Source organism: Amblyraja radiata, chromosome 16 (assembly GCF_010909765.2).
Source record: "Amblyraja radiata isolate CabotCenter1 chromosome 16, sAmbRad1.1.pri, whole genome shotgun sequence".
Classification (NCBI taxonomy): Eukaryota; Metazoa; Chordata; class Chondrichthyes; order Rajiformes; family Rajidae; genus Amblyraja; species Amblyraja radiata.
This window is the reverse complement of record NC_045971.1, coordinates 47,461,332-47,483,369: the sequence shown is the minus strand read 5'-3', so window position 1 is coordinate 47,483,369 and position 22,038 is coordinate 47,461,332. Positions and strand designations below refer to the sequence as shown.

Here is a 22,038-nt window from a genome sequence, read left to right as displayed (position 1 = left end):
AACTTCCTCAGTTGCTGGAAAACCTGAAGGAAAAACTCCGTGAAAGCGAAGAGGCATTGTTGGAAAGGACACAACTTGTGGATGTGTTGGAGAAAAAGCTTGATGGGAAGAATCAGGAGCTAGCGGTAAGGACATCATTGTTCGCTGCTGTGTGAATCTCTATTACAGGGAAAGATCTCTGCAACCAGCTAAGGGATTCTGTTGTAACTGGCAGTGAAATAAAAATAGCAGGGAGCCTCTTGGAATAAATCTGTAAATATGAAAAAATGTGAAGATTTTCTTTTGTATAAATCTTCCCATTCTTTTTTTGTAAATCAACCCTTTTATGATGTGTTATAGTGCAGAGTCACCGTTTATGTGGAGCCTTGCAGTGTTGTCATTCTGGTTATGACAGGTTGTTGGCATTGCTGATCTGTGCCACCAATTGTTTTCAGCCGTGACCAAGATCAGAAGAGATCTGCTATTTATCTCCTATTTAGATGTCAACAACACATGAACTCTTGATTATAATGCAACAATGTCACTACTGATTATATCTATCTTCCATCATTTCTATTCCATATATATTACTAAAACTCTCATCTTGACTACTTCGTGTCTGCGTTGTAATTAAATTTGAGCAAAAACCATCCTGCTTATCGCTACCATTTTTCGCCACCATTCTTCTCTGCTGAAATCAAATAAGTTTTGATCCGATCGATGAAATAGTACAAAAGTTATAAAGGTTTTGAAGGTTCCCCCTCCCCACACCCCACAGACCCCATTCGCCCATATCCCCCCAACACCTCTCCCCACCCCCTCTCCTCTGCAACCCCCTCCCCAGCTCCCCCTCCCCACACCCCTCCCCCACACCCTGCCCTCCCCCACACCCCCTCCCCCACACCCACCCTCCGCAACCCCCTCCCCCACATCCACCCTCCCCCACACAAAGGCTCACGAAAGTCTCTTTAGTTTCATTTGGCTATTTTTAATTTTTTAGGAGTTAGTTGAAGATTTGAGCGTCATTGAGATGGAAAATGAAGAACTCAAGGACAAGCTTCTGGCTGAAAAACACGGAATGAGAACCAAGGTCCGAAATATGACGGAAAAGCATGAGGCAGATTTAAAAAACTCAACAGAAAACACAGGACTCAGCTCCGTAAAGTCAGTGAGAAACATGCTGAAGAAACATCACTGAAAGATCAGTGCTGTGTACAACTTAACAAAGATCTGCAACTTTTACAATCTCATGCCTGTGCACCTCTTGCAGAACAGGCAACTTGTTCTTTAAATGATTACACCAAACAGAAGATTGGGGAACTGGAAGGTAATTACTCAAAGATGACCTGTTAATATTTTTGGTCGGCCATAAATGTTCCTACCGCAGATTTGTACATCTGTCGTCACCTGCTGTGTAATTATCTCGTCCCTGTAACCTTATGAGATTTTGTGTATGCAAATTGGTTGTTGTAATTCCCATATTTTATCACTGATCACACTGGGTTGGTACGTTCAGTGATCAGGAAAAGTAGTGTGTAATCTAAGTTTTTTTCACTCGGGTATTCTGGTCAGATTCCTTGATCAGAAGATAGTGATGTTTAAAGATTCAAGAAAAGAATTCTTTGTGAAGCATTTGTGAGAGTCTGCCAAATGGCTGACAGGAACACACAGTAGTCATTTGGACAGATTCGTACAGATGCTTTTCAAAACATTCTCTTCTTGAATCCTTTAAACATCGCTATCACTGAATTTTAATTTTGAGACGGTGCTGATAGTTAAAACATGACATCGTGAAGGGCGGCCCGGTGGCACAGCGGTGGAGTTGCTGCCTTTCAACGCCAGAGACCTGGGTTTGATCCTGACTGTGGTGCTTGTCTGTACGGAGTTTGTATGTTCTCCCTGTGGGTTTTCATCCAGGTGCTCCGGTATCCTCACACTCCAAAGACGTACAGGTTTGTAGGTTAATTGACTTGGGTTCATGGTAAATTATCCCTAGTGTGTGTAGGATAGTGTTAGTGTGCGAGGATCATTGGTCGGCACAGACACAGTGGGTCGAAGGGCCTGTTTCCACGCTGTATCTCTAAATAAAATCATTTGAAGACATTTTACCATTCACAATGCCCTTGCCGGAAATGGTACATCAAAGTATTTTAATTTCAAATAGCTTTTAATGAGAAGACCACAGAGCAACCAGGACATTTCATTAACTCCATGAATGTCTTATCTCTGTGAGACTTGAGCTGTGTTTGCATGACAGTTTACGGAAGAGAGGGTGAAACCAGGGACAAGATACAATGATGGTGGAGACAGACTATTCAGCAGCAGAAGAGGAAATTTAATTGGAGTAATTTAAAATAAAATAAGGGTTTTAATGGAGCCAGTGGAGAATGATCATTTTGTTTGTTTGGGATTAAGTAACTTTATACCTTAATTTCCAAAATGTTGTTGAGGAGACACATTTTCTGTGGAGCTTTATTCAAGCTTCTAATCTTTTCTCACTAGTGATAGTTAAGGAATTTATCATTGGATAAATATGTATATGGAATTACCATTTTGTCTTACAAATCTTCAAGCTTAATGAATGGTAGCATTTCAAGGATATTTTATGATTTCAAATGTTGGTAATTAGTTGAACAGATGATTTTCACTGATTGCCATTAACTGCAATGGAAACAATTGCAAATTGTCGAGGTGTTGCTTTATTTTGCAACAAATATCAGATAATTACGGGTGTTTTTCCCTTTCTCTTTCTTAAAGAACAAGTGAGGCTTATGACGCAAGAGGCTGAAAAATCAGAGGCCAGGTTCATTACAATGGAAGCTCAGTCCAAATTGAAAATCAAGAAGATTGAAGAGGAGCTGGACAATGTACAGGTACCCCAAATAAAAACCCCTTGTACCTGGTGACGATTAACTGAATATTAATCTGTTTGCCATTTACCTAGAATTAAATGACTTTATCTTATAAAAAAAGGAAAATTGATGGTATGTTATTCCGTGAGTTGTTGAAGCATTGTGGGAACCACATTTTTTTTTTACAGTTATGTACATTGTATATTTTTAATCTGGGCTCAACTGTATGAAGGAGTGCTTCCCTACATTTCACAGCTCACTCCATTCCGTGTAGAACACCTTTCTGAAGAGTAAGTGACATGGGATAGATGTGAACCTGCAGGAAAATTCAATCATAAAATAGTTGTGGTAGAATGGAGCTGTCGGCAATGGCACATTAAATGTATAATGCATGCTAAAGTTATTTAGAGAATCATACTGTTCATAAACAGGCCCTTCAGCCCAACTTGCCCACACTGACCAACGAGCCCCATCTACACTAGTCTTACCTGTCTAGAGTCATAAAGCAAAATATTTAATCTAGAATTTGAATGGTGACTATTTTACTGACCAATAGAAATCCCTTGGCTATAATTGACACTAAAGTTATTTCTACCCAGATTGTACCTTCTCGGCAGGAGCTGCTGGAGCTCAAAGATATAGCCGTTGACTTGGAAGAGGAGAACGAACAGTTACACCTGAAAGTGAACTGGCTACAACACGTCGAGGCACAAAATGGTGTGTGTATAGTATGTCTTTAATTGGGTAAGAAGGAACTGGGGATACTGGTTTACACCGAAGATAGACACAAAATGCAGGTCAGGCAGCATCTCTGGAGAAAAGAATAGGTGATGTTTCGGATCAAGACCGTCGGGGAGTCAGGGGGGGGGGGGGAATTAGAGGTATGGGAGGTACAGAACAAAGTAGAGCCCGCATCGATGACTCGGGGAGGGTGGAGCTGACAATGGTCCATTGTTGGCTGGGGATGAGGTGATAATGAAGGAATACAAATGGTGAAATTAGCAAGAGGACTAGAGTGGGGGAGAGACAGACAGAGAGAGAGAGAGAGAAATGGAAGGGTTATTTGGTTAGAGATCCTTCATCTCTTGTGTAAGAAGGAACTGCAGTTGCTGGTTTAAACCGAAGATAGACACACAAAGCTGGAATAACTCAGTGGGACAGGCAGCATCTCTGGAGAGAAAGAATGGGTGACGTTTCGGGTCATGACCCTTCTTCTTTCTCATTATTTAAATGGTGATATGTGTTTTCTTACAGAGGATCTTCAAGCAAAATTGGAAGAATATGAAGAGCAACACCAGAACATGCAAGCAGATTTAGAACAAGCTACCAAGGGACAAACTTCCCAGGTTGGGAGAATTTGTGCTGCATTTAATTCCTCCATGTACAATCTTAATTCCAAGTGTGTGCATTCTGCACAGATTCAACAGTCTCAAGTATCCTGCTAATTAATATTACATTGTATTTCATGTTGCTTATTCAGATTAATTTTTAAATGGATCATTTAAGTAAGTTTTTATTTTGCTCTTTTCTATTCTCATCCTTACTTTTTGGCTTGATTCTTGCATCTGAGGGGTGCTATTTGCTTCCACACCAGATGGTTTCTGTATGCATTACCATACACCTTGGACATGGAGAAAGTCTACTGAATTAGCTCGTGTGGTTGGGGAAGCAACAGAGTATTTCCAGACTTTTTAATCTAGTTTGGGTAATTTTACCTATTAATATTATACGGTCATAAGGAATAATATTAGGTCATTCGGCCCATCAAGTCTACCCCACCATTCAATCATGGCTGATCAATTACTCCCTCCTAACCCCATTCTCCTGCCTTCTCCTCTAACCTCTGACACCTGTACTAATCAAGAATCTATCTATGCCTGAAAAATATCCACTGACTTGGCCTCTACAGCCATCTGTGGCAAAGAATTCCACAGATTCACCACCTTCTGGCTAAAGAAATGTCACCTCATCTCCTTCCTAAAAGAACATCCTTTAATTCTGATTATCCAGAACTCTAAACATTTATTGGCAAGACTGATTTCTGTGGTTAGAGCGTGTCCTATGCTTGAGCCGATATTCTCCAGATTTTAGAAGAGTGTAAAGTGAAAGGAAGGAGCGGGTGTGGAGAAAGGTGTGTTTGACTGATAGGCTGATAGGATATTTTTCCTAATGGGAGAGTCAAGACCTAAAGGGCATATCCTCAGGATAAGGAGCTGCAATAGACAATAGGTGCAGGAGTTGGCCATTCGGCCCTTCCATCCAGCACCGCCATTCAATGTGACCATGTTTGATCATCCCCAATCAGTACCCCGTTCCTGCCTTCTCCCTATATCCCCTGACTCCGCTATCTTTAAGAACTCTTTCTAGCTCGCTCCTGAAAGTATCCAGGGAACCGGCCACCACCTCCCTCTGAGGCAGAGAATTCCACAGACTCACAACTCTCTGTGTGAAAAAGTGTTTCCTCGTCTCCGTTCTAAATGGCTTACCCCTTATTCTTAAACTGTGGCCCCTGGTTCTGGACTCCCCCAACATCGGTAACATGTTTCCTCCCTCTAGTGTGTCCAAACCATTAATAATCTTATATGTTTCAATAAGATCCGCTCTCATCCTTCTAAACTCCAGAGTGTACAACCTAGCCGCTCCATTCTCTCAGCATTTGACAGTCCCGCCATCCCGGGAATTAACCTTGTAAACCTACGCTGCACTCCCTCAATAGCAAGAATGGACTTCCTCAAATTAGGGGACCAAAACTGGACACAGTTCTCCAGGTGTGGTCTCACTAGGGCCCTAAACAATTGCAGAAAGACCTCTTTGCTCCTATACTCAACTACTCTTGTTGTGAAGGCAAACATGACATTTGCTTTCTTCACTGCCTGCTGTACTTGCATGCTTACTTTCATTGACTGATGAGCAAGGACCCCCGGATCCCGTTGTACTTTCCCTTTTCCCAACTTGACACCATTTAGATAATAATCTGTCTTCCTGTTTTTGCTACCAAAGTGGATAACCTCACATTTATCCACATTAAACTGCATCTGCCATGCATCTGCCCACTCGCCCAAACTGTCCAAGTCACCCTGCATTCTCATAGCATCCTCCTTACAATTCACACTGCCACCCAGCTTTGTGTCATCTGCAAATTTGCTAATGTTACTTTGAATCCCTTCATCTAAATCATTGATGTATATTGTAAATAGCTGCACAGAGCCTTGCAGTACCCCATTAGTGACTGCCTGCCATTCTGAAAGGGTAACGTTAATCCCTACTCTTTGTTACTTGTCTGCCAACCAATTTTCTATCCATGTCAACACTCTAGCCCCAATACCATGTGCCCTAATTTTGCCCACTAATCTCCTATCAAATTTGACCCTATCTAATGGTTTCTGAAAGTCCAGGTACACTACATCCACTGGCTCTTCCTTGTCCATTTTCCTAGTTACATCCTCAAAAAATTCCTGAAGATTAGTCAAGCATGATTTCCCTTTCGTAAATCCATGCTAACTTGGACCGATCCTGTTACTGCTATCCAAATATGCCGCTATTTCATCTTTGACTCCAGCATCTTCCCCACCATCAATGTCAGGTTAACTGGTCTATAATTCCCTGTTTTCTCTCTCCCGCCTTTCTTATAAAATGGGATATCATTAGCTACCCTCTAATCCAGTGATTCCCAACCTGGGGCCATATGGCAAATTTCAGGGGGGGCACAGAAAGATTTTGGGATTTAGGGGGCCACAGGTTCAATGAAGGGGGCCACAGAGCTACCACCCTGTTGCCTCCTAAATTTCACTTCTAATAAATTTAAATCTATGTAGTTGAAATATTTTTGATGTTTGTGGAATAGAATAAAAGAGAATATATGTGCAATTATTACACACTGATATTTTTATGGAAGGTATTATAATATTAAGTACTTTTTTTCCGCTAATAATGTCAGGGGGGGCCACAGAAAAATTAAAAGATCCCAAGGGGGCCATGAGCTAAAACAAGTTGGGAACCACTGCTCTAATCCACAGGAACTGATCCTGAATCTATAGAACATTGGAAAATTAACACCAATGTGTCCATGATTTCTAGAGCCACTTTCTAATGTACCCTGGGTTGCAGACCATCAGGCCCTGGGGTTCTACCCAACACCATTTCCTGCCTAATGTGAATTTTCTTCCGTTCCTCCGTCACCACAGATCCTCTGGCCACTAGTACATCAGGAAGATTGTTTGTGTCCTCCTCAGTGAAGACGGATCCAAAGTACTTGACATTTCCCCTCTGAGGGTTGAGAATCTTTTGAATTCTTTACCCTGCGGAGCTGTGGGTGGAGAACCATTCAGTATATTCAAGGGTTAGCCAGCTAGAATTTTACACTGCAGGAAAATTGAGGGTTATGGGGATTAGGTAAATGTTTAGATCAAAGATCTAATCAGCCATGATCATGTGATAGAATGAATAAGGCTCAAGGGCTGATTTTATGTAATAAAAGTTTCCAATTATCCAATTCTACAACTTGCAATTCCAATGACATGTAACAATATGTCTTGAAGATGTACATTAAATGGAACAAGTCAGTGCTTCATTGCCCATAGGTCCATTTATCTTAAAGACAATTAAAATAATTTTACTTATATCTGAAAATCACTGAAATCATCATTTCCAGCAGAGAATAAAAAAGGGTAAACTATCTTTTACAAACTATAGTTTTCACCATGAAGTTCACTTTTTAATGCTGATCACACCTCTGGTCATCTTGCTGAATAACTCTCAACTACAAATCAGCTTGCTATTTTGTGAATCAAATATGTCCGGGAGGCAAACATAGAGAATCATTACTCTTGTATCATGTCTCAGCGCTTCTGTTTCTTATGGCATCAAGCATCTAATTGGCCAGTTAGATGAGTGGATGATGTTGCTTTGTGTGTAATGTGTCTGTAGACAAGTGAATCTGAATCTGCAGAGGAACTGCACAGCCGCCTGATGAAGTGGCGAGAAACGGTTTATAAGCCAACACCGAGCCATGACATCGATGAGAGGAATGTCATGGAATTAAGGATGAGGCAACTTGAGGAAGAAAGAGAAGGTAAATTGTGGTGCTCTCTGGTTCTCACTTGGAACAAATCATACAGTTTACTTTGTTTTAATTTAAAATATTTAAGAAGTGAATGACTTGATTAGTGATCTTGATGACTTGAAAGTCGAGTGCACCTCTATTTAGGGATCTGTTTGTTGTCCATATTTCAGTCAAGACAAAGGCTACTGTCGACTTTTTAAAGCTGGAATTCTAACATTTTTACTTTCAGCATCAAAATCCATGCTGACAATAGTTTTGTCCAGTTTTATTTACATTGGTAATTACAAAGGTAGCACACTTACCTTTTTGTCCAAATGGCCACTACACAGGCTTCACTCAGTTTATTCATGGATTTGCAGGTTCTCCTGAAGAAATACTGAAATAATATCAATACATAAATCAGTATTGGTATTAGTTGTCTCTGGGATACCAGTGATGTAAATCTAGCTTTGTTACTGCAAGCTTTTAAAATGTAAAGCCAGCCAGCCAGCTGCAATGTGTTTTAGCCCAGTCAGAAACTAACACCTTAACTTGGGGAAGTCACAAGGTAGTGATGGTCACCAGGGTCCAATCAGTCCATATTGTGTCTGTGTTCATGCTGCCTTTCTGAATGACGTGTCTTCCTGTGGCACAAAACTGATTGAGGATAACTGGTTCTTTCCCGGCTGCTCTGATCCAGATTTGATCTCAGAACTGCAGGAGCTGGAGGAGGAACTGGGGGAACTTCAGAGACGAGGACAGGATCAAGGATGGACAAAGCAGACCACAGCTGGCCAAAAGCTTATGGTATGTGCTCAGTCTGACACTTTCAGTTTAAACTTTGATTTTAAATATCTGTGGAAATTTAATGCTTGAGTTCCCTCGACATTTTACGCTGTTATTAATTTTAAGCTTTGCCAAGGTTGAATAAAATAGTTTTCTGTTTGGAGGGGGGAGGGGAGGGGCAGCACAGTGACAGAGTTGCTGCCTTACAACACCAGACACCCGGGATCAATCCTGACCACTGGTGCTGTCTGTACCGAGTTTGCACGTTCTCCCCGTGACCACGTGGGGTTTCTCCGGCTGCTACTGTTTCCTCCAACACTCCAAAGGCGTACAGGTTTGCAGGTTAATTGGCTTGGGTAAAACTTGTAAATTGTCCCTAGTGTGCAGGATAGTGTCCGGGGGTGAGCGCTGGTCGGCCTGGACTCATTGGGCCGAAGGGCCTGTTTCCCTGCTGCATCTCAAAAGACTAAAGCCTTCAGTAGTTTTGAGAAGGTAAATATATACTGAGATTTGCTAAACTGAAAAAGCCTTCAACTCAATTTTCAGTGCCATTATAAGTTGGACTGAGATGGATGGCCTCATACAAGGAGAAAGCATTATATCAGGCTCAATCATGTTCCATTTCTAATATTAAAAGTAAAATGACATCAATAGAGACAGATTTTGGAAATCACTGACAAATCTGGAAAGTACAGCAATATTTGTAATTTTAGCGAATTTACCCCTTTATATATAAACATTTGAACAGTTCAAATTAAAGATCAGTTTTGGACATGATGGGCAAAATGACGGCTTCTGGGGTTGTGACAACCTGATCAATTTTAACTCCCATTTTTCATGTTTGGTGTTAATAGTCATTGGGTTCCATCCAGTGTGCACAGTATCTCTGTCTCTGTTACTGACGATCATTTACCCATCTGTATTTTTCAAGGGAAGTATTTAAAATACATCAAAGCAAATGAGTAGAGCGTTGGTGAATTCATTTTAGCTTGATACCAAGTAACTACATTTGGGAAATTTAAAGGGTTGTTAATACAGCAACTTTGTTGTTCCGTGGTACAAATGTATTGTGAATTCATGTGCAAGGAAGTAAACCTTTCTATTATTATTCAGGATACTATTATTTATGAGGGAATAAAACGTTAAAGTCACAAACAGAAGAACATTCTCGTGTTTTATACCTTCTGCCCAAAGTACAGCAAGTGAAGATGTAAACAACTGAGCAATAGTTGAGCTGTTTGACTTCTCCAATACTTCCGATGTCAACAAATACTCCTTTAATGGTTGATCTGCCTCCAGTGTATCAATGACCACATTGGCAACATATCTCCCCACAGCATTGGTTGTCACTTGGGTAGTCTACACCCCAGCGGTATCAACATTCTCTAATTTTATATAGCCCTTGTCTTCTCCCTCCTCCCCCTCCCCCTTCTCAGCTCTCCTTCTAGTCCTACTGTCCCCGCCTCTTCCTTTCTATTTACCAGCCTCTTCCATTCTATTTATCCAGCATCTGCAGTTCTTTCTTAAATAGATCTTGGAGAAGGCTGAACCAGCGGGCAGCTGCACAAACAAATGAATGACCGACTGTGGAGCCCCCGGTTTCACCCCAGTGGTGGAAGTTTTCTTGTAAGTTATACTATGTTAACACGTTAATAATAAAATTAATATTAACGTGTTAACATAGAAAACTTCTGCTGAAAGTCATGACTTGCAGGGCCAACTTGACCAGAAAACTGATAGTTGTGTTGTTGCAGAAACAAATGCATTGAATATTGATAAAGAAAGTCTTCAGAATGAGAATAAAGAACTTCACACATCTTTGAGTAGGTGGACTGCTGAGCGCAGTCAACTGCAGGGGAAGGTGAATGAGAATGAACTCGCAACACATCTTGTGTGGGATCAGGCACAGGCATTCAACACTGAAAATTGTCGGCTTAAAGCAGAACTTGAAGAGATGAAGTCTGCATTTCAAAGGAAAGTTGGTGAATTTAAAGTTGGTGATGTCATTGAATCAGCAAGCACATTTACTGCAACAGCTCCAAGCCAAAACTTGAGCAGTTGGGCCAATATATGCAGATGATTGCAGGGTTGCAACATCAGGAGCAAGTTGTGGTGTGTGAAGCAGGTCAGCTCAAGCAGACTCTGCAAGAGAAAGATAAATATCTACAACAGCAGGGAGATGAGCTTGGACATCTCCAGAAGAAATCTGAAGAACACCAAGCCCTGGAAAAGCAATCCATGCAAAACATGGAAACCATTTCCAAACTTCAAAATCAAATCCAAGACTTGACCTTGAAAACTCACAAGCTGAAGCACACCATCGAGGAGAGAGACTTGCTGCTGGCCTGTAAAGTGGAAGATTGTGTCCAACTCAGGACGGTTCATTCTGAAATGGACGACACCATTTCACAACTTTGAGCGCAATTGGCAGCTTCCAGTTCTGAAGCTGAGAGGTTGAAATGTGTTATTAAGGAAAAGGAATTGTCTCTCTCTCAAATAAAGGAGCCGCAGCAGCTTGCAAAGAGGAGGAGAGGCAGAGGCTTCTCTCCGAAGCTGATGGTATATCCACAGAGAAACAGAACCTAAACGTTGCCTGTGAAAGTCTGAAGCAGACACTGGACATCCTAACTCATGAGAAGCAATAATATTCTCAACAGTTGGATTCACTGAAAAACTCCCAGATGGCAGAGTTGTCAGAGTGGAAGACAAAGCACGATGAATTAAAGCACGAATATGAATCCCTTTTGTAATCCCTCGAAAATATCAGCAATGAGATGGATAAGATGAGGCAAATAGTTGAGACGGCAAGAAAAGAGAAACAGGAGGTGATGTTCAAGCTCCGCGATGTAGAAGCCAAACGACAAAGCATGGAGAGGCAGCTTGAGGAAGCTGGTGCCCAAAATGAAAAAATAAAGGACAAAATGAGAAAGTTTACAAAATCCAAGCAGCAGCGAGTTCAGGAGCTTGAGGAAGAGATTGAAAGAATTAGCAGCGAGTTACAAACTATTACCACAAAGCAGAGTCGCGCAAGTGAATTGTCTGCCCAGTACAATTAGCTCCAGGAGGAAAGCAAATCGCTGAAGCAAACTTCTCACCATCTTAAAGCAGAGTTTGACAAAACCCAAAATGAGGGCGAGCTTCTGCTGAATGAATTTAATTCATCCATATCCATCATAGAGGAGTTGCAGAGTGAGGATGATTCTTATCAGGCTGATTTTAATGAACCACTGTCATTAGAATCCCAATCCCTGGAGGACCAGCCTGTGCTGAAGGAAGGAAAGGTTCACACGACAGGGCAAGTAGGACCATTGTTGTCTCAGAAGCGTAGACAATTAGAGGATGACAAATCTCTTCTCCAGGAAGAACTTGAAAATTTCCAGGAAATGTCAGAAAAGGCCAAAAATGAGAGAGTGTTTGGAGGCAGAATGACTTAAAAATGTCGACAAGATAGATCAGTTAACATATGCAATATAATTCACTTGTCAATGAATTGGACTGCTTCAGAGAAGAGAAACTTCATCTGATGAAAGAAAAAGAGGTACAGGAAATAAAACTGGTGAAAGAATTTGAAGTGAGGCTTCGGTCTGCTCGGAGGGGTAATACCTCGTCTAAAGGTGAGACCAAGGAGCTTCGAGAACTGTTAAAAAGTGAAGCAGCAGGAAATAATGATTTTGCAGAAGGACTGCATCAAGTACCAGGAGCTCATTTTGGATTTAGAGTGATGTGTCAAAACATCGGAATCTACCTGTGATGAAATGAGCAAGAGACTAGAGTCTATGACTGCAAAAGCTTCCGAGTCTGGAAGGCGTCAAACTTGTTCAAGAAGAACTTGCATCTTATAAAGTCTTGCTCCAAGACACCAGAACTGAAACTGAAGGTGCTCGAATGCAGTGCTTAGGGTTCACAGAAGATCTTCGGAAGAACGAAGAGAAGACAAAAGCTCAAATTACTAAGAAGGAGAAGGAACTACTTGAGATTTTAGATCAACTGAAAACAATTCATCTGAAAGAAATATTGAGATATCAGGATAAACTGGATTTGCTGGAACGGGACAAAGACAGAGTGGATGCAGCAACGTTGGAAATTGAGAGGCATTTCCCAGCAGCCGAAGCTAATGTTGAGCAGTAAGGATGCAGAGTTCTCAAAGCTTGTGTCATCAAAAGACAGTGACATTTCTGACTATCTAGTGGAAATCCAGCAGCAACATAGAAAGCAAATAGATGACTATGAAAATAATTTGAGGATTCTCCAACAAGATAACCAGAAAGGAGCCAGAGCCATGAAAGAGCTGGAGATCCAACTTGTTAAGGTTAGGAAAGAAAAAGACAAAGCTGTTAGCCAGACGGGTGCCTTCACAAAATCGATGGCCTCCTTGCAAGATGACCGAGGCCCCATGTTATCAGAATACACGGAGCTGGAACAATGGCATCTCGACATGCATTGCCAGAAACATCGCATCATTCAGGAGAGTGCAGCTGAAAACAATGAACTGAAGCAAGAGATCGGAAATGTTCTCAACCAGATGGATGACCTTAATTCTGACAACGCGCTGTTAAAAGCACAGTTGGTTCAGTACAGGGGGGAGCTAAACCAGGTCCTGTCTTTGAAGGATAATCAGTTGAAGCAAAAGCAACAACAGCAAATTAAGAATCTTGAGAATGAGAAATCCATCTTCAAAGAGCAATGGAAAGTTGCACAAGGACCCCTTAAACAAAGTAATGAAAGCCCAAAGTCCTTGCAAGAAGAAAATCTGCAAATTTTGGAACAGCTTACAGAGCTCAAGGCTATTGGTTTCCAAAAAGAAGAGGATAAAAATGAAACAAATGAGAGGCAATTAATTCAAGAGCTTCAGCAACAACTTAAAACTAAAACTCTGGAATGCGAAGAACTCAAAAAAGAAAACTAATATTAGAAGAGCTGACTTAAAAGAATAGAAAATTTATGAACTGAATTTGAAAATCTGGCTCAAGTAAAGGCGGGAGTGAAAATGTCTGAAAGTGCTGATGGAATAGCGCAGGAGAAACCTGAAGAATATTTGGTGGGATTGTCAGTGATGAAGCAAAGACTTTTGGATGTTATTAATGAGAACAAGGAAGTTGCTTTGCGGGCAGAATCTTTTGAGAAAACGTTGCTGGCAGTACAGACGGACAGAGACAGATGTCTGGAGGATATTCGGAAACTTCAAATAAGGCAAACATGATCTCAAAGTAGAAATTAATGTTTTTTAAGCACAAATCTTAGAAGGGACTTTTTAAAAGAGCACTTTCATTTACTAATGACATGCACGGAAACAAGCCCTTGCATCAATTAATAAATTGAGCAGGATACTAAATCTCAAGGTACTAAAGATGAAGCCATGACATTGTTCATTGATGGGACTTGTTCCTCAGGATGCATATGATGAATAAATATTTGTGTTTTTACATTTTAATTTAAAAGATTCCAAGATGGACACAGCAAAGATATGTTGTAATCATGTTTTACATTCATGTGTGTATAAAGATTGAGCACTATTTTCATTTTGCAGGAAAAGGAAGAACTGGAAACCCTTCAGCAAACAACACAGCAGGAGCGCAGAGAGCAAGATCCGTCCTCCTGCAAGAATGAATTGGCTGAGCTAAGGTTTGGTTCTACTTGGACTGGGATATCAGTTGCATTTCTATTGTGCCATACGATCAAATGGGAATATCCCTTGATGCTTTGGCCAGTTAACTACGATTGAAGTGTCGATGATGGTAGCAAACACGGCAGTCAATTTTCATAGGGTGGTGTCGTAGAGCCACAAATGATTCAACTCCTTGACGAAGGAGAATCCGTCTGGTTAAAGGAGGAGGACATTCAGTTGCGAATGGCTGGACGGCTTCCTTTAGGTTGTTTTAGATTAGTTCAGTTTAGAGAGAATCTAAATCCAAGATGACTATCAACACGCATTTGGGATTGTTTCCGTTCAATAGGCTTCCATTTTGTATATCATCAGCCCCAGGGATTTTTCAAGGGTTTATGACACAAATTCTAGAGGGAATTGAAGGTGTGGTGTGTTACTTGGATGACATCCTCATCTCAGCCCCTGGCAGGCAGGCACATGATGAAAGGTTGGAAGTGGTACTCAAATGCCTTGAGACACACAGTGTAGGAGTGAAGGCACAAAAGTATGAGTTCTTTCACAACTCGGTAGAGTACTTGGGTCATAAGATAGACAAGGATGGTCTACACCCCATCAAGGGTAAAGTTGATGCGATCAAGAACGCGCCCACTCCCAGAAACAGGCCCTTCGTCCTACTGAGTCTGCGCCGACCAGCAACCATCCCGTACACTAGCGCAATCCTACACACTAGGGACAAATTACAATTTTAACCAATCCAAATAGCCTACAAACACTCACGTCTTTGGGATGTGGGAGGAAACCAGAATACCTGGAGGAAACCTACGCAGCCACAGGGAGAAGATGCAAACTCCACACAAACAGCACCTACAGTCAGGATTGAACCTGGGTCTCTGGCGCTGTAAGGCAGTAACTCTGCCCCCACTGTTACTTGATAGAATCTGAAGAACCATGTGTACACAATGTGGATGGAATTAGAGAATTCTGCTTGTAGTAGCACTGAATGATTTAGCCACTTAATGCTCCCCCTTTCCTCTTTGACACGCGTCTTTGAATTGTTTTAAAAATATATATATTATTATTGAGTCATTTTTACAACTTTTTAAGGGAATATAATCTAGGTTATAATTTGCTGAGTAAAACATAATTTCTTCTCCCCTTCCCCTGGCATTTTTGCTAGTTTCTATACCCATTGCTTCCTCCAATTCAAGAAATGGTCTTTCCTGTACTGCTCCATCAAACCGCTTGTAGAGGAATCCACTGACTGCAGAAAGCAGCTGCTTCAAATTCCTTGGAGAAGATTCCTTGAAAGCCGTGTGTTCTTCCCAGCCCTTGGTATCGATGACATTTCATTGAGAAGGTGGGGTTACTGTGTTATCGTTTACGCTGCTGTTTTCTTTCCAGGCATGGACCTCTTCTTGTCAGACCTGCACCCAGGGAGCAAACCATTGAAGTGGAATCAATCGAGGAATGTGAAGAGGCTTTGGAGATAGACCCCAGTGAACAGGTGGTGGTGGCACGGAAGGTGTGTATTGCCAATCAATTCTTTGTTTTCTAGTTTTAATGTAATTTCCTGACATTTTACACTGTATCTTGCCCCCCACCCCCACCCCAGTGAACTGGGCAACTCTGGAAAACCTGCTTCCATGTACTTACTAACTAATAAATAGGATACATAGTACATCGGTTTGGAGTGGGTGATTCAGGCATCAACACAGAAAACCTGGCCTGGTTTCTTTGTCCAGCCTCGAGGTCTGCACGTGGTGCCCCTCCCCTCACCCAGCAACTCCTCCTCTCCTGGGAGACATGAGGTGTTTGAGTTACTCTCATGTCGCACTCACGCGAATCGGTTTTCAAATGCATATCTCTAATCTCTCTGTTTCAGTATGAAAGAGCGCAGTGAATACAGGCCAAGGTGTAAGCCAAATCTCAAAATAAATGTAATAAATTTGGTTATCTCATCTTAACCAAAAGAAGATCTGAAATGTAGAGACACCTTTCCAGAAACAGAGAGAGCAGGAAAAACAGCTGATGAAGGTTCATCTTTCCCCACCTTCATCATGCTGTATAGTGTAAGAATGGATACGTCACCCATCACCAAGGAATCCAAGACTAACCATGGAAGCACTGTCATTTTCCGATTGACTGTGATAGAGGATTGTTTAGAATCATAGAAACATAGAAATTAGGTGCAGGAGTAGGCCATTCGGCCCTTCGAGCCTGCACCGCCATTCAATATGATCATGGCTGATCATCCAACTCAGTATCCCGTACCTGCCTTCTCTCCATACCCTCTGATCCCCTTAGCCACAAGGGCCACATCTAACTCCCTCTTAAATATAGCCAATGAACTGGCCTCGACTACCCTCTGTGGCAGGGAGTTCCAGAGATTCACCACTCTCTGTGTGAAAAAAGTTCTTCTCATCTCGGTTTTAAAGGATTTCCCCCTTATCCTTAAGCTGTGACCCCTTGTCCTGGACTTCCCCAACATCGGGAGCAATCTTCCTGCATCTAGCCTGTCCAACCCCTTAAGAATTTTGTAAGTTTCTATAAGATCCCCTCTCAATCTCCTAAATTCTAGAGAGTATAAACCAAGTCTATCCAGTCTTTCTTCATAAGACAGTCCTGACATCCCAGGAATCAGTCTGGTGAACCTTCTCTGCACTCCCTCTATGGCAATAATGTCCTTCCTCAGATTTGGAGACCAAAACTGTACGCAATACTCCAGGTGTGGTCTCACCAAGACCCTGTACAACTGCAGTAGAACCTCCCTGCTCCTATACTCAAATCCTTTTGCTATGAAAGCTAACATACCATTCGCTTTCTTCACTGCCTGCTGCACCTGCATGCCCACTTTCAATGACTGGTGTACCATGACACCCAGGTCTCGCTGCATCTCCCCTTTTCCTAGTCGGCCACCATTTAGATAATAGTCTGCTTTCCTGTTTTTGCCACCAAAATGGATAACCTCACATTTATCCACATTATACTGCATCTGCCAAACATTTGCCCACTCACCCAGCCTATCCAAGTCACCTTGCAGTCTCCTAGCATCCTCCTCACAGCTAACACTGCCCCCCAGCTTAGTGTCATCCGCAAACTTGGAGATATTGCCTTCAATTCCCTCATCCAGATCATTAATATATATTGTAAATAGCTGGGGTCCCAGCACTGAGCCTTGCGGTACCCCACTAGTCACTGCCTGCCATTGTGAAAAGGACCCGTTTACTCCTACTCTTTGCTTCCTGTTTGCCAGCCAGTTCTCTATCCACATCAATACTGAACCCCCAATGTGGTGTGCTTTAAGTTTGTAAACTAATCTCTTATGTGGGACCTTGTCGAAAGCCTTCTGGAAGTCCAGATACACCACATCCACTGGTTCTCCCCTATCCACGCTACTAGTTACATCCTCGAAAAATTCTATAAGATTCGTCAGACATGATTTACCTTTTGTAAATCCATGCTGACTTTGTCCAATGATTTCACCACTTTCCAAATGTGCTGCTATCCCATCTTTAATAACTGACTCTATCAGTTTCCCCACTACCGATGTTAGACTAACTGGTCTGTAATTCCCCGTTTTCTCTCTCCCTCCCTTCTTAAAAAGTGGGGTTACGTTTGCTACCCGCCAATCCTCAGGAACTACTCCAGAATCTAAAGAGTTTTGAAAGATTATTACTAATGCATCCACTATTTCTGGAGCTACTTCCTTAAGTACTCTGGGATGCAGCCTATCTGGCCCTGGGGATTTATCGGCCTTTAATCCATTCAATTTACCCAACACCACTTCCCGGCTAACCTGGATTTCACTCAATTCCTCCAACTCCTTTGACCCGCGGTCCCCTGCTATTTCCGGCAGATTATTTATGTCTTCCTTAGTGAAGACGGAACCAAAGTAGTTATTCAATTGGTCCGCCATATCCTTGTTCCCCATGATCAACTCACCTGTTTCTGACTGCAAGGGACCTACATTTGTTTTAACTAATCTCTTTCTTTTCACATATCTATAAAAACTTTTGCAGTCAGTTTTTATGTTCCCTGCCAGTTTTCTTTCATAATCTATTTTTCCTTTCCTAATTAAGCCCTTTGTCCTCCTCTGCTGGTCTCTGAATTTCTCCCAGTCCTCCGGTATGCTGCTTTTTCTGGCTAATTTGTACGCATCATCCTTCGCTTTGATACTATCCCTGATTTCCCTTGTTATCCACGGATGCACTACCTTCCCTGATTTATTCTTTTGCCAAACTGGGATGAACAATTTTTGTAGTTCATCCATGCAGTCTTTAAATGTCTTCCATTGCATATCCACCGTCAACCCTTTTAGAATTAATTGCCAGTCAATCTTGGCCAATTCACGTCTCATACCCTCAAAGTTACCTTTGTTTAAGTTCAGAACCATTGTTTCTGAATTAACAATGTCACTCTCCATCCTAATGAAGAACTCAACCATATTATGGTCACTCTTGCCCAAGGGGGCACGTACAACAAGACTGCTAACTAACCCTTCCTCATTACTCAATACCCAGTCTAAAATAGCCTGCTCTCTCGTTGGTTCCTCTACATGTTGATTTAGATAACTATCCCGCATACATTCCAAAAAATCCTCTTCCTCAGCACCCCTGCCAATTTGATTCACCCAACCTATATGTAGATTGAAGTGACCCATTATCACGGTTTTGCCTTTGTCGCACGCATTTCTAATTTCCTGTTTGATACCATCTCCAACTTCACTACTACTGTTAGGTGGCCTGTACACAACACTCACCAGCGTTTTCTGCCCCTTAGTGTTTCGCAGCTCTACCCATACCGATTCCACATCCTGCAAACTAATGTCCTGCCTTTCCATTGCGTTAATCTCCTCTCTAATCAGCAACGCTACCCCACCTCCTTTTCCTTTCTCTCTATCCCTCCTGAATATTGAATATCCCTGGATGTTCAGCTCCCAGCCTTGGTCACCCTGGAGCCATGTCTCCGTGATCCCAATTATAGCATAGTCATTAATAGCTATCTGCACATTCAACTCATCCACCTTATTACGAATGCTCCTTGTATTGAGACACAAAGCCTTCAGGCTTGTTTTTACAACACTCTTACCCCTTATACAATTTTGTTGAAAAGTGGCCCTTTTTGATTTTTGCCCTGGATTTTCCGGCCTGCCACTTTTACTTTTCACCTTGCTACCTATTGCTTCTACCCTCATTTTACACCCCTCTGTCTCTACGCTCACACATTTAAGAAACCCTTTCCCTTTAACTCCATCCTCCACTAGCCCATTCGACACCCCACCCCCCTTATTCAGTTTAAAACCACCCGTGTAGCAGTGGCAAACCTGCCTGCCAGAATGCTGGTCCCACACCTGTTAAGATGCAATCCGTCCCTTTTGTACAGTTCCCCCTTACCCCAAAACAGATCCCAGTGATCTAAGAATCTAAATCCCTGCCCCGTGCACCAGTTCCTCAGCCACACGTTCAGGTCCCGTATCTCCCTGTACCTGCTCTCGCCAGCACGAGGAACTGGAAGCAAACCGGAGATAACAACCCTGGAGGTCCTGCTTTTCAGCATTTTTCCGAGCTCTCTAAAGTCACGCTGCAGAATATTCATCCCCTTCTTTCCGACATCGTTTGTGCCGACATGCACTACCACTTCCGGATGTTCACCTTCGCCCTTGAGGATTTTCTGCACTCTGTCCGTGACATCCTGGATCCTGGCACCAGGAAGGCAGCACACCATCCTCGCATCCCGTCTGTTGCCGCAGAAACCCCTGTCCGTACCTCTCACAATGGAGTCTCCCACTACAATGGCGTTGCCTGCCTTAGGCCTTTTTGGTTTTGGCTCAACAGCCCTATTCGCATCACAAGCCAGTCCGCCGCCCAGTGTAAACACCTCTTCTGTCCCGACAGCTTCTAAGTGGGTGAACCTGTTCACAAGAGGTACAACACCCGGGGACGTTGGCATTCCATGCTTCCCTCCCGTTCTCACTGTCTCCCACCTTCTCTCTTCCAGTACCTTAGGTGTAACAATCGTACTGTAGGACTTGTCGAGGAACGACTCCGTTTCTCGGACGAACCGGAGGTCATCCACTTGCTTCTCCAGTTCCCCAACACGGCTCTTCAGGAGCTCTACCTGGATGCACTTCTCGCATTTGTAGCAGCCAGAGGCACTAGCGGTGTCCTTGACCTCCCACATACTGCAAGCATCGCACTGAATCAGCTTGCCTGACATCTCCTTCTTTCGTCTCCGAAGACTCTCGAGCCAAAGACTCACACTTTTCTCACAGGGCACTTCGCTCACTCACTGCCGCTCGCTAAGAGCAGTCTTGCTTAAATTGACTGATAAATTGCCTGATTTACCAATTTACAAACCAAATTCCTCAGTTTCCATCTGTTTTCCCTGCACTGACTCACTTCTCTCCTCCCACTTGGGCTAGAGCCAATCAGTCGTATCTCTTGCTAAACTCCTGCTGCTGTTGTTGCTCCCAAACCTACAGCAGTTCTGAGTCCTCCTGTCCAATAGTTCACCAAGGAATCTACATTGCTTGTTTGCTCATAGAATCGTGCATTCATTTGGACCATTGTATTGAAGCCGCTGCCACCCATTCGTACATTATAATGCAGATCTTTATAACATGATAAGTAAATACAAATCTTCACATCTGTACCTTGGTATTTTACTAATTAGTTTAATTCTGAAAGAACTAATTAGTTAAGGTTCATAAGTGATAGGATAAGAATTAGGTCGTTTGGCCCATCAAGTCAACTCCTTGATTGAATCATGGCTGATCTATCTCTCCTTTGTAACCCCATTCTCCTGCCATTTCCCCATAAACTCTGACACCTGTATTAGGTTGATGTTAGTTAGCTATTGACCTCTGTTTCTGTTTTGCAGGCAAAGAGTCGAGTGAATTTCTTCAAGCGCTTCTTTACTGCCCGAAAATGAAGACTTCCCGGAGCAGGTCACGCTACTTGTCTTGGCGTACTTTGTGACACTACATTTGTTTGTTTACATGTGCCTGGCGAGGCTTTTGTAGACGCACTACAGATGGGAATGACACCAATGTATTTATCAAAGTTGTTATTGAGTTGAACACTGACCACCGGTGTATAAATGAATACTGTATTGTTAATATATGAAATGTATGAACGCAGATCCCAGCGATGCATGTTGGTGTTGAACCGGCCGACCCCTGTACGGAGCCGGTTCAGGGCGACCCACTCTTTGCGGGGCAGGTCCGAGCCAGGTGGGGCTGTGGTGTTCGATGCAACAGTGAATTGAGGAGGTCGGGAAGTCTGTTCCCAGCTGGTTCTCCAAGCTCCTAGTGTGTTGAAACTGGAGCCACAGAGGGTGGCTTGTGACGGGAGAAGGGGCGACGAGATGACAGGCGTTAAGGTCCCAGTTGCTGTGAGTCCTGGGCGAGGTGGTGCAAAGGATGTTTAGCATCCGATGGGGCCTTGCACACCAGCCTGTGGGTGAAGTACTCTCTGTGAAGCTTGGCGGGTGTGATACCTGCGAGCACCGGCAGAAGATCCGTCTGAGTAGGACGTAGGCAGCCGGTGATGATCCGCACGGTGTCGTTGAGGATGGCGTCTAACTTGCTAGTATGAGCGCTGCTGCATCATGCTGGGGCGGTGTACTCAGCGGCGCTGTACACGAGTGCAAGAGCACTGGTTCAGAGAGTAGATGTCCTGTCGCCCCATGAAGATCCAGCCAAGCAACGCAGGAGGTTGTTCCGCACCGAGACTTTAGCACGGAGAGCTTCAAGGTGTTGCTTGTAGGTCAGCTGC

General features: G+C 42.8%; 1 protein-coding gene across 1 annotated transcript; it reads left to right on the top strand.

The window, feature by feature from the left end:
* The first annotated feature begins 46 nt into the window (after positions 1 to 46).
* Positions 47 to 21,193, top strand: LOC116982294 (protein bicaudal D homolog). Its single transcript, XM_033035566.1, has 10 exons — positions 47 to 125; positions 980 to 1,306; positions 2,737 to 2,852; positions 3,431 to 3,548; positions 4,086 to 4,177; positions 7,758 to 7,902; positions 8,573 to 8,679; positions 14,186 to 14,280; positions 15,665 to 15,785; positions 21,143 to 21,193. The coding sequence occupies exons 3-10, from the start codon at positions 2,751 to 2,753 to the stop codon at positions 21,191 to 21,193; spliced, it is 831 nt and encodes a 276-aa protein (XP_032891457.1). The 5' UTR covers positions 47 to 125; positions 980 to 1,306; positions 2,737 to 2,750.
* Positions 21,194 to 22,038: the final 845 nt, after the last annotated feature.

Coding starts and splice junctions, on each gene's coding strand:
- LOC116982294 (XM_033035566.1), top strand. CDS start 2,751: ATGACGCAAGAGGCTGAAAAATCAGAGGCCAGGTTCATTACAATGGAA. Junction 4,178..7,757: donor CCAAGGGACAAACTTCCCAG/GTTGGGAGAATT, acceptor ATGTGTCTGTAG/ACAAGTGAATCTGAATCTGC. Junction 8,680..14,185: donor CAGCTGGCCAAAAGCTTATG/GTATGTGCTCAG, acceptor TTCATTTTGCAG/GAAAAGGAAGAACTGGAAAC.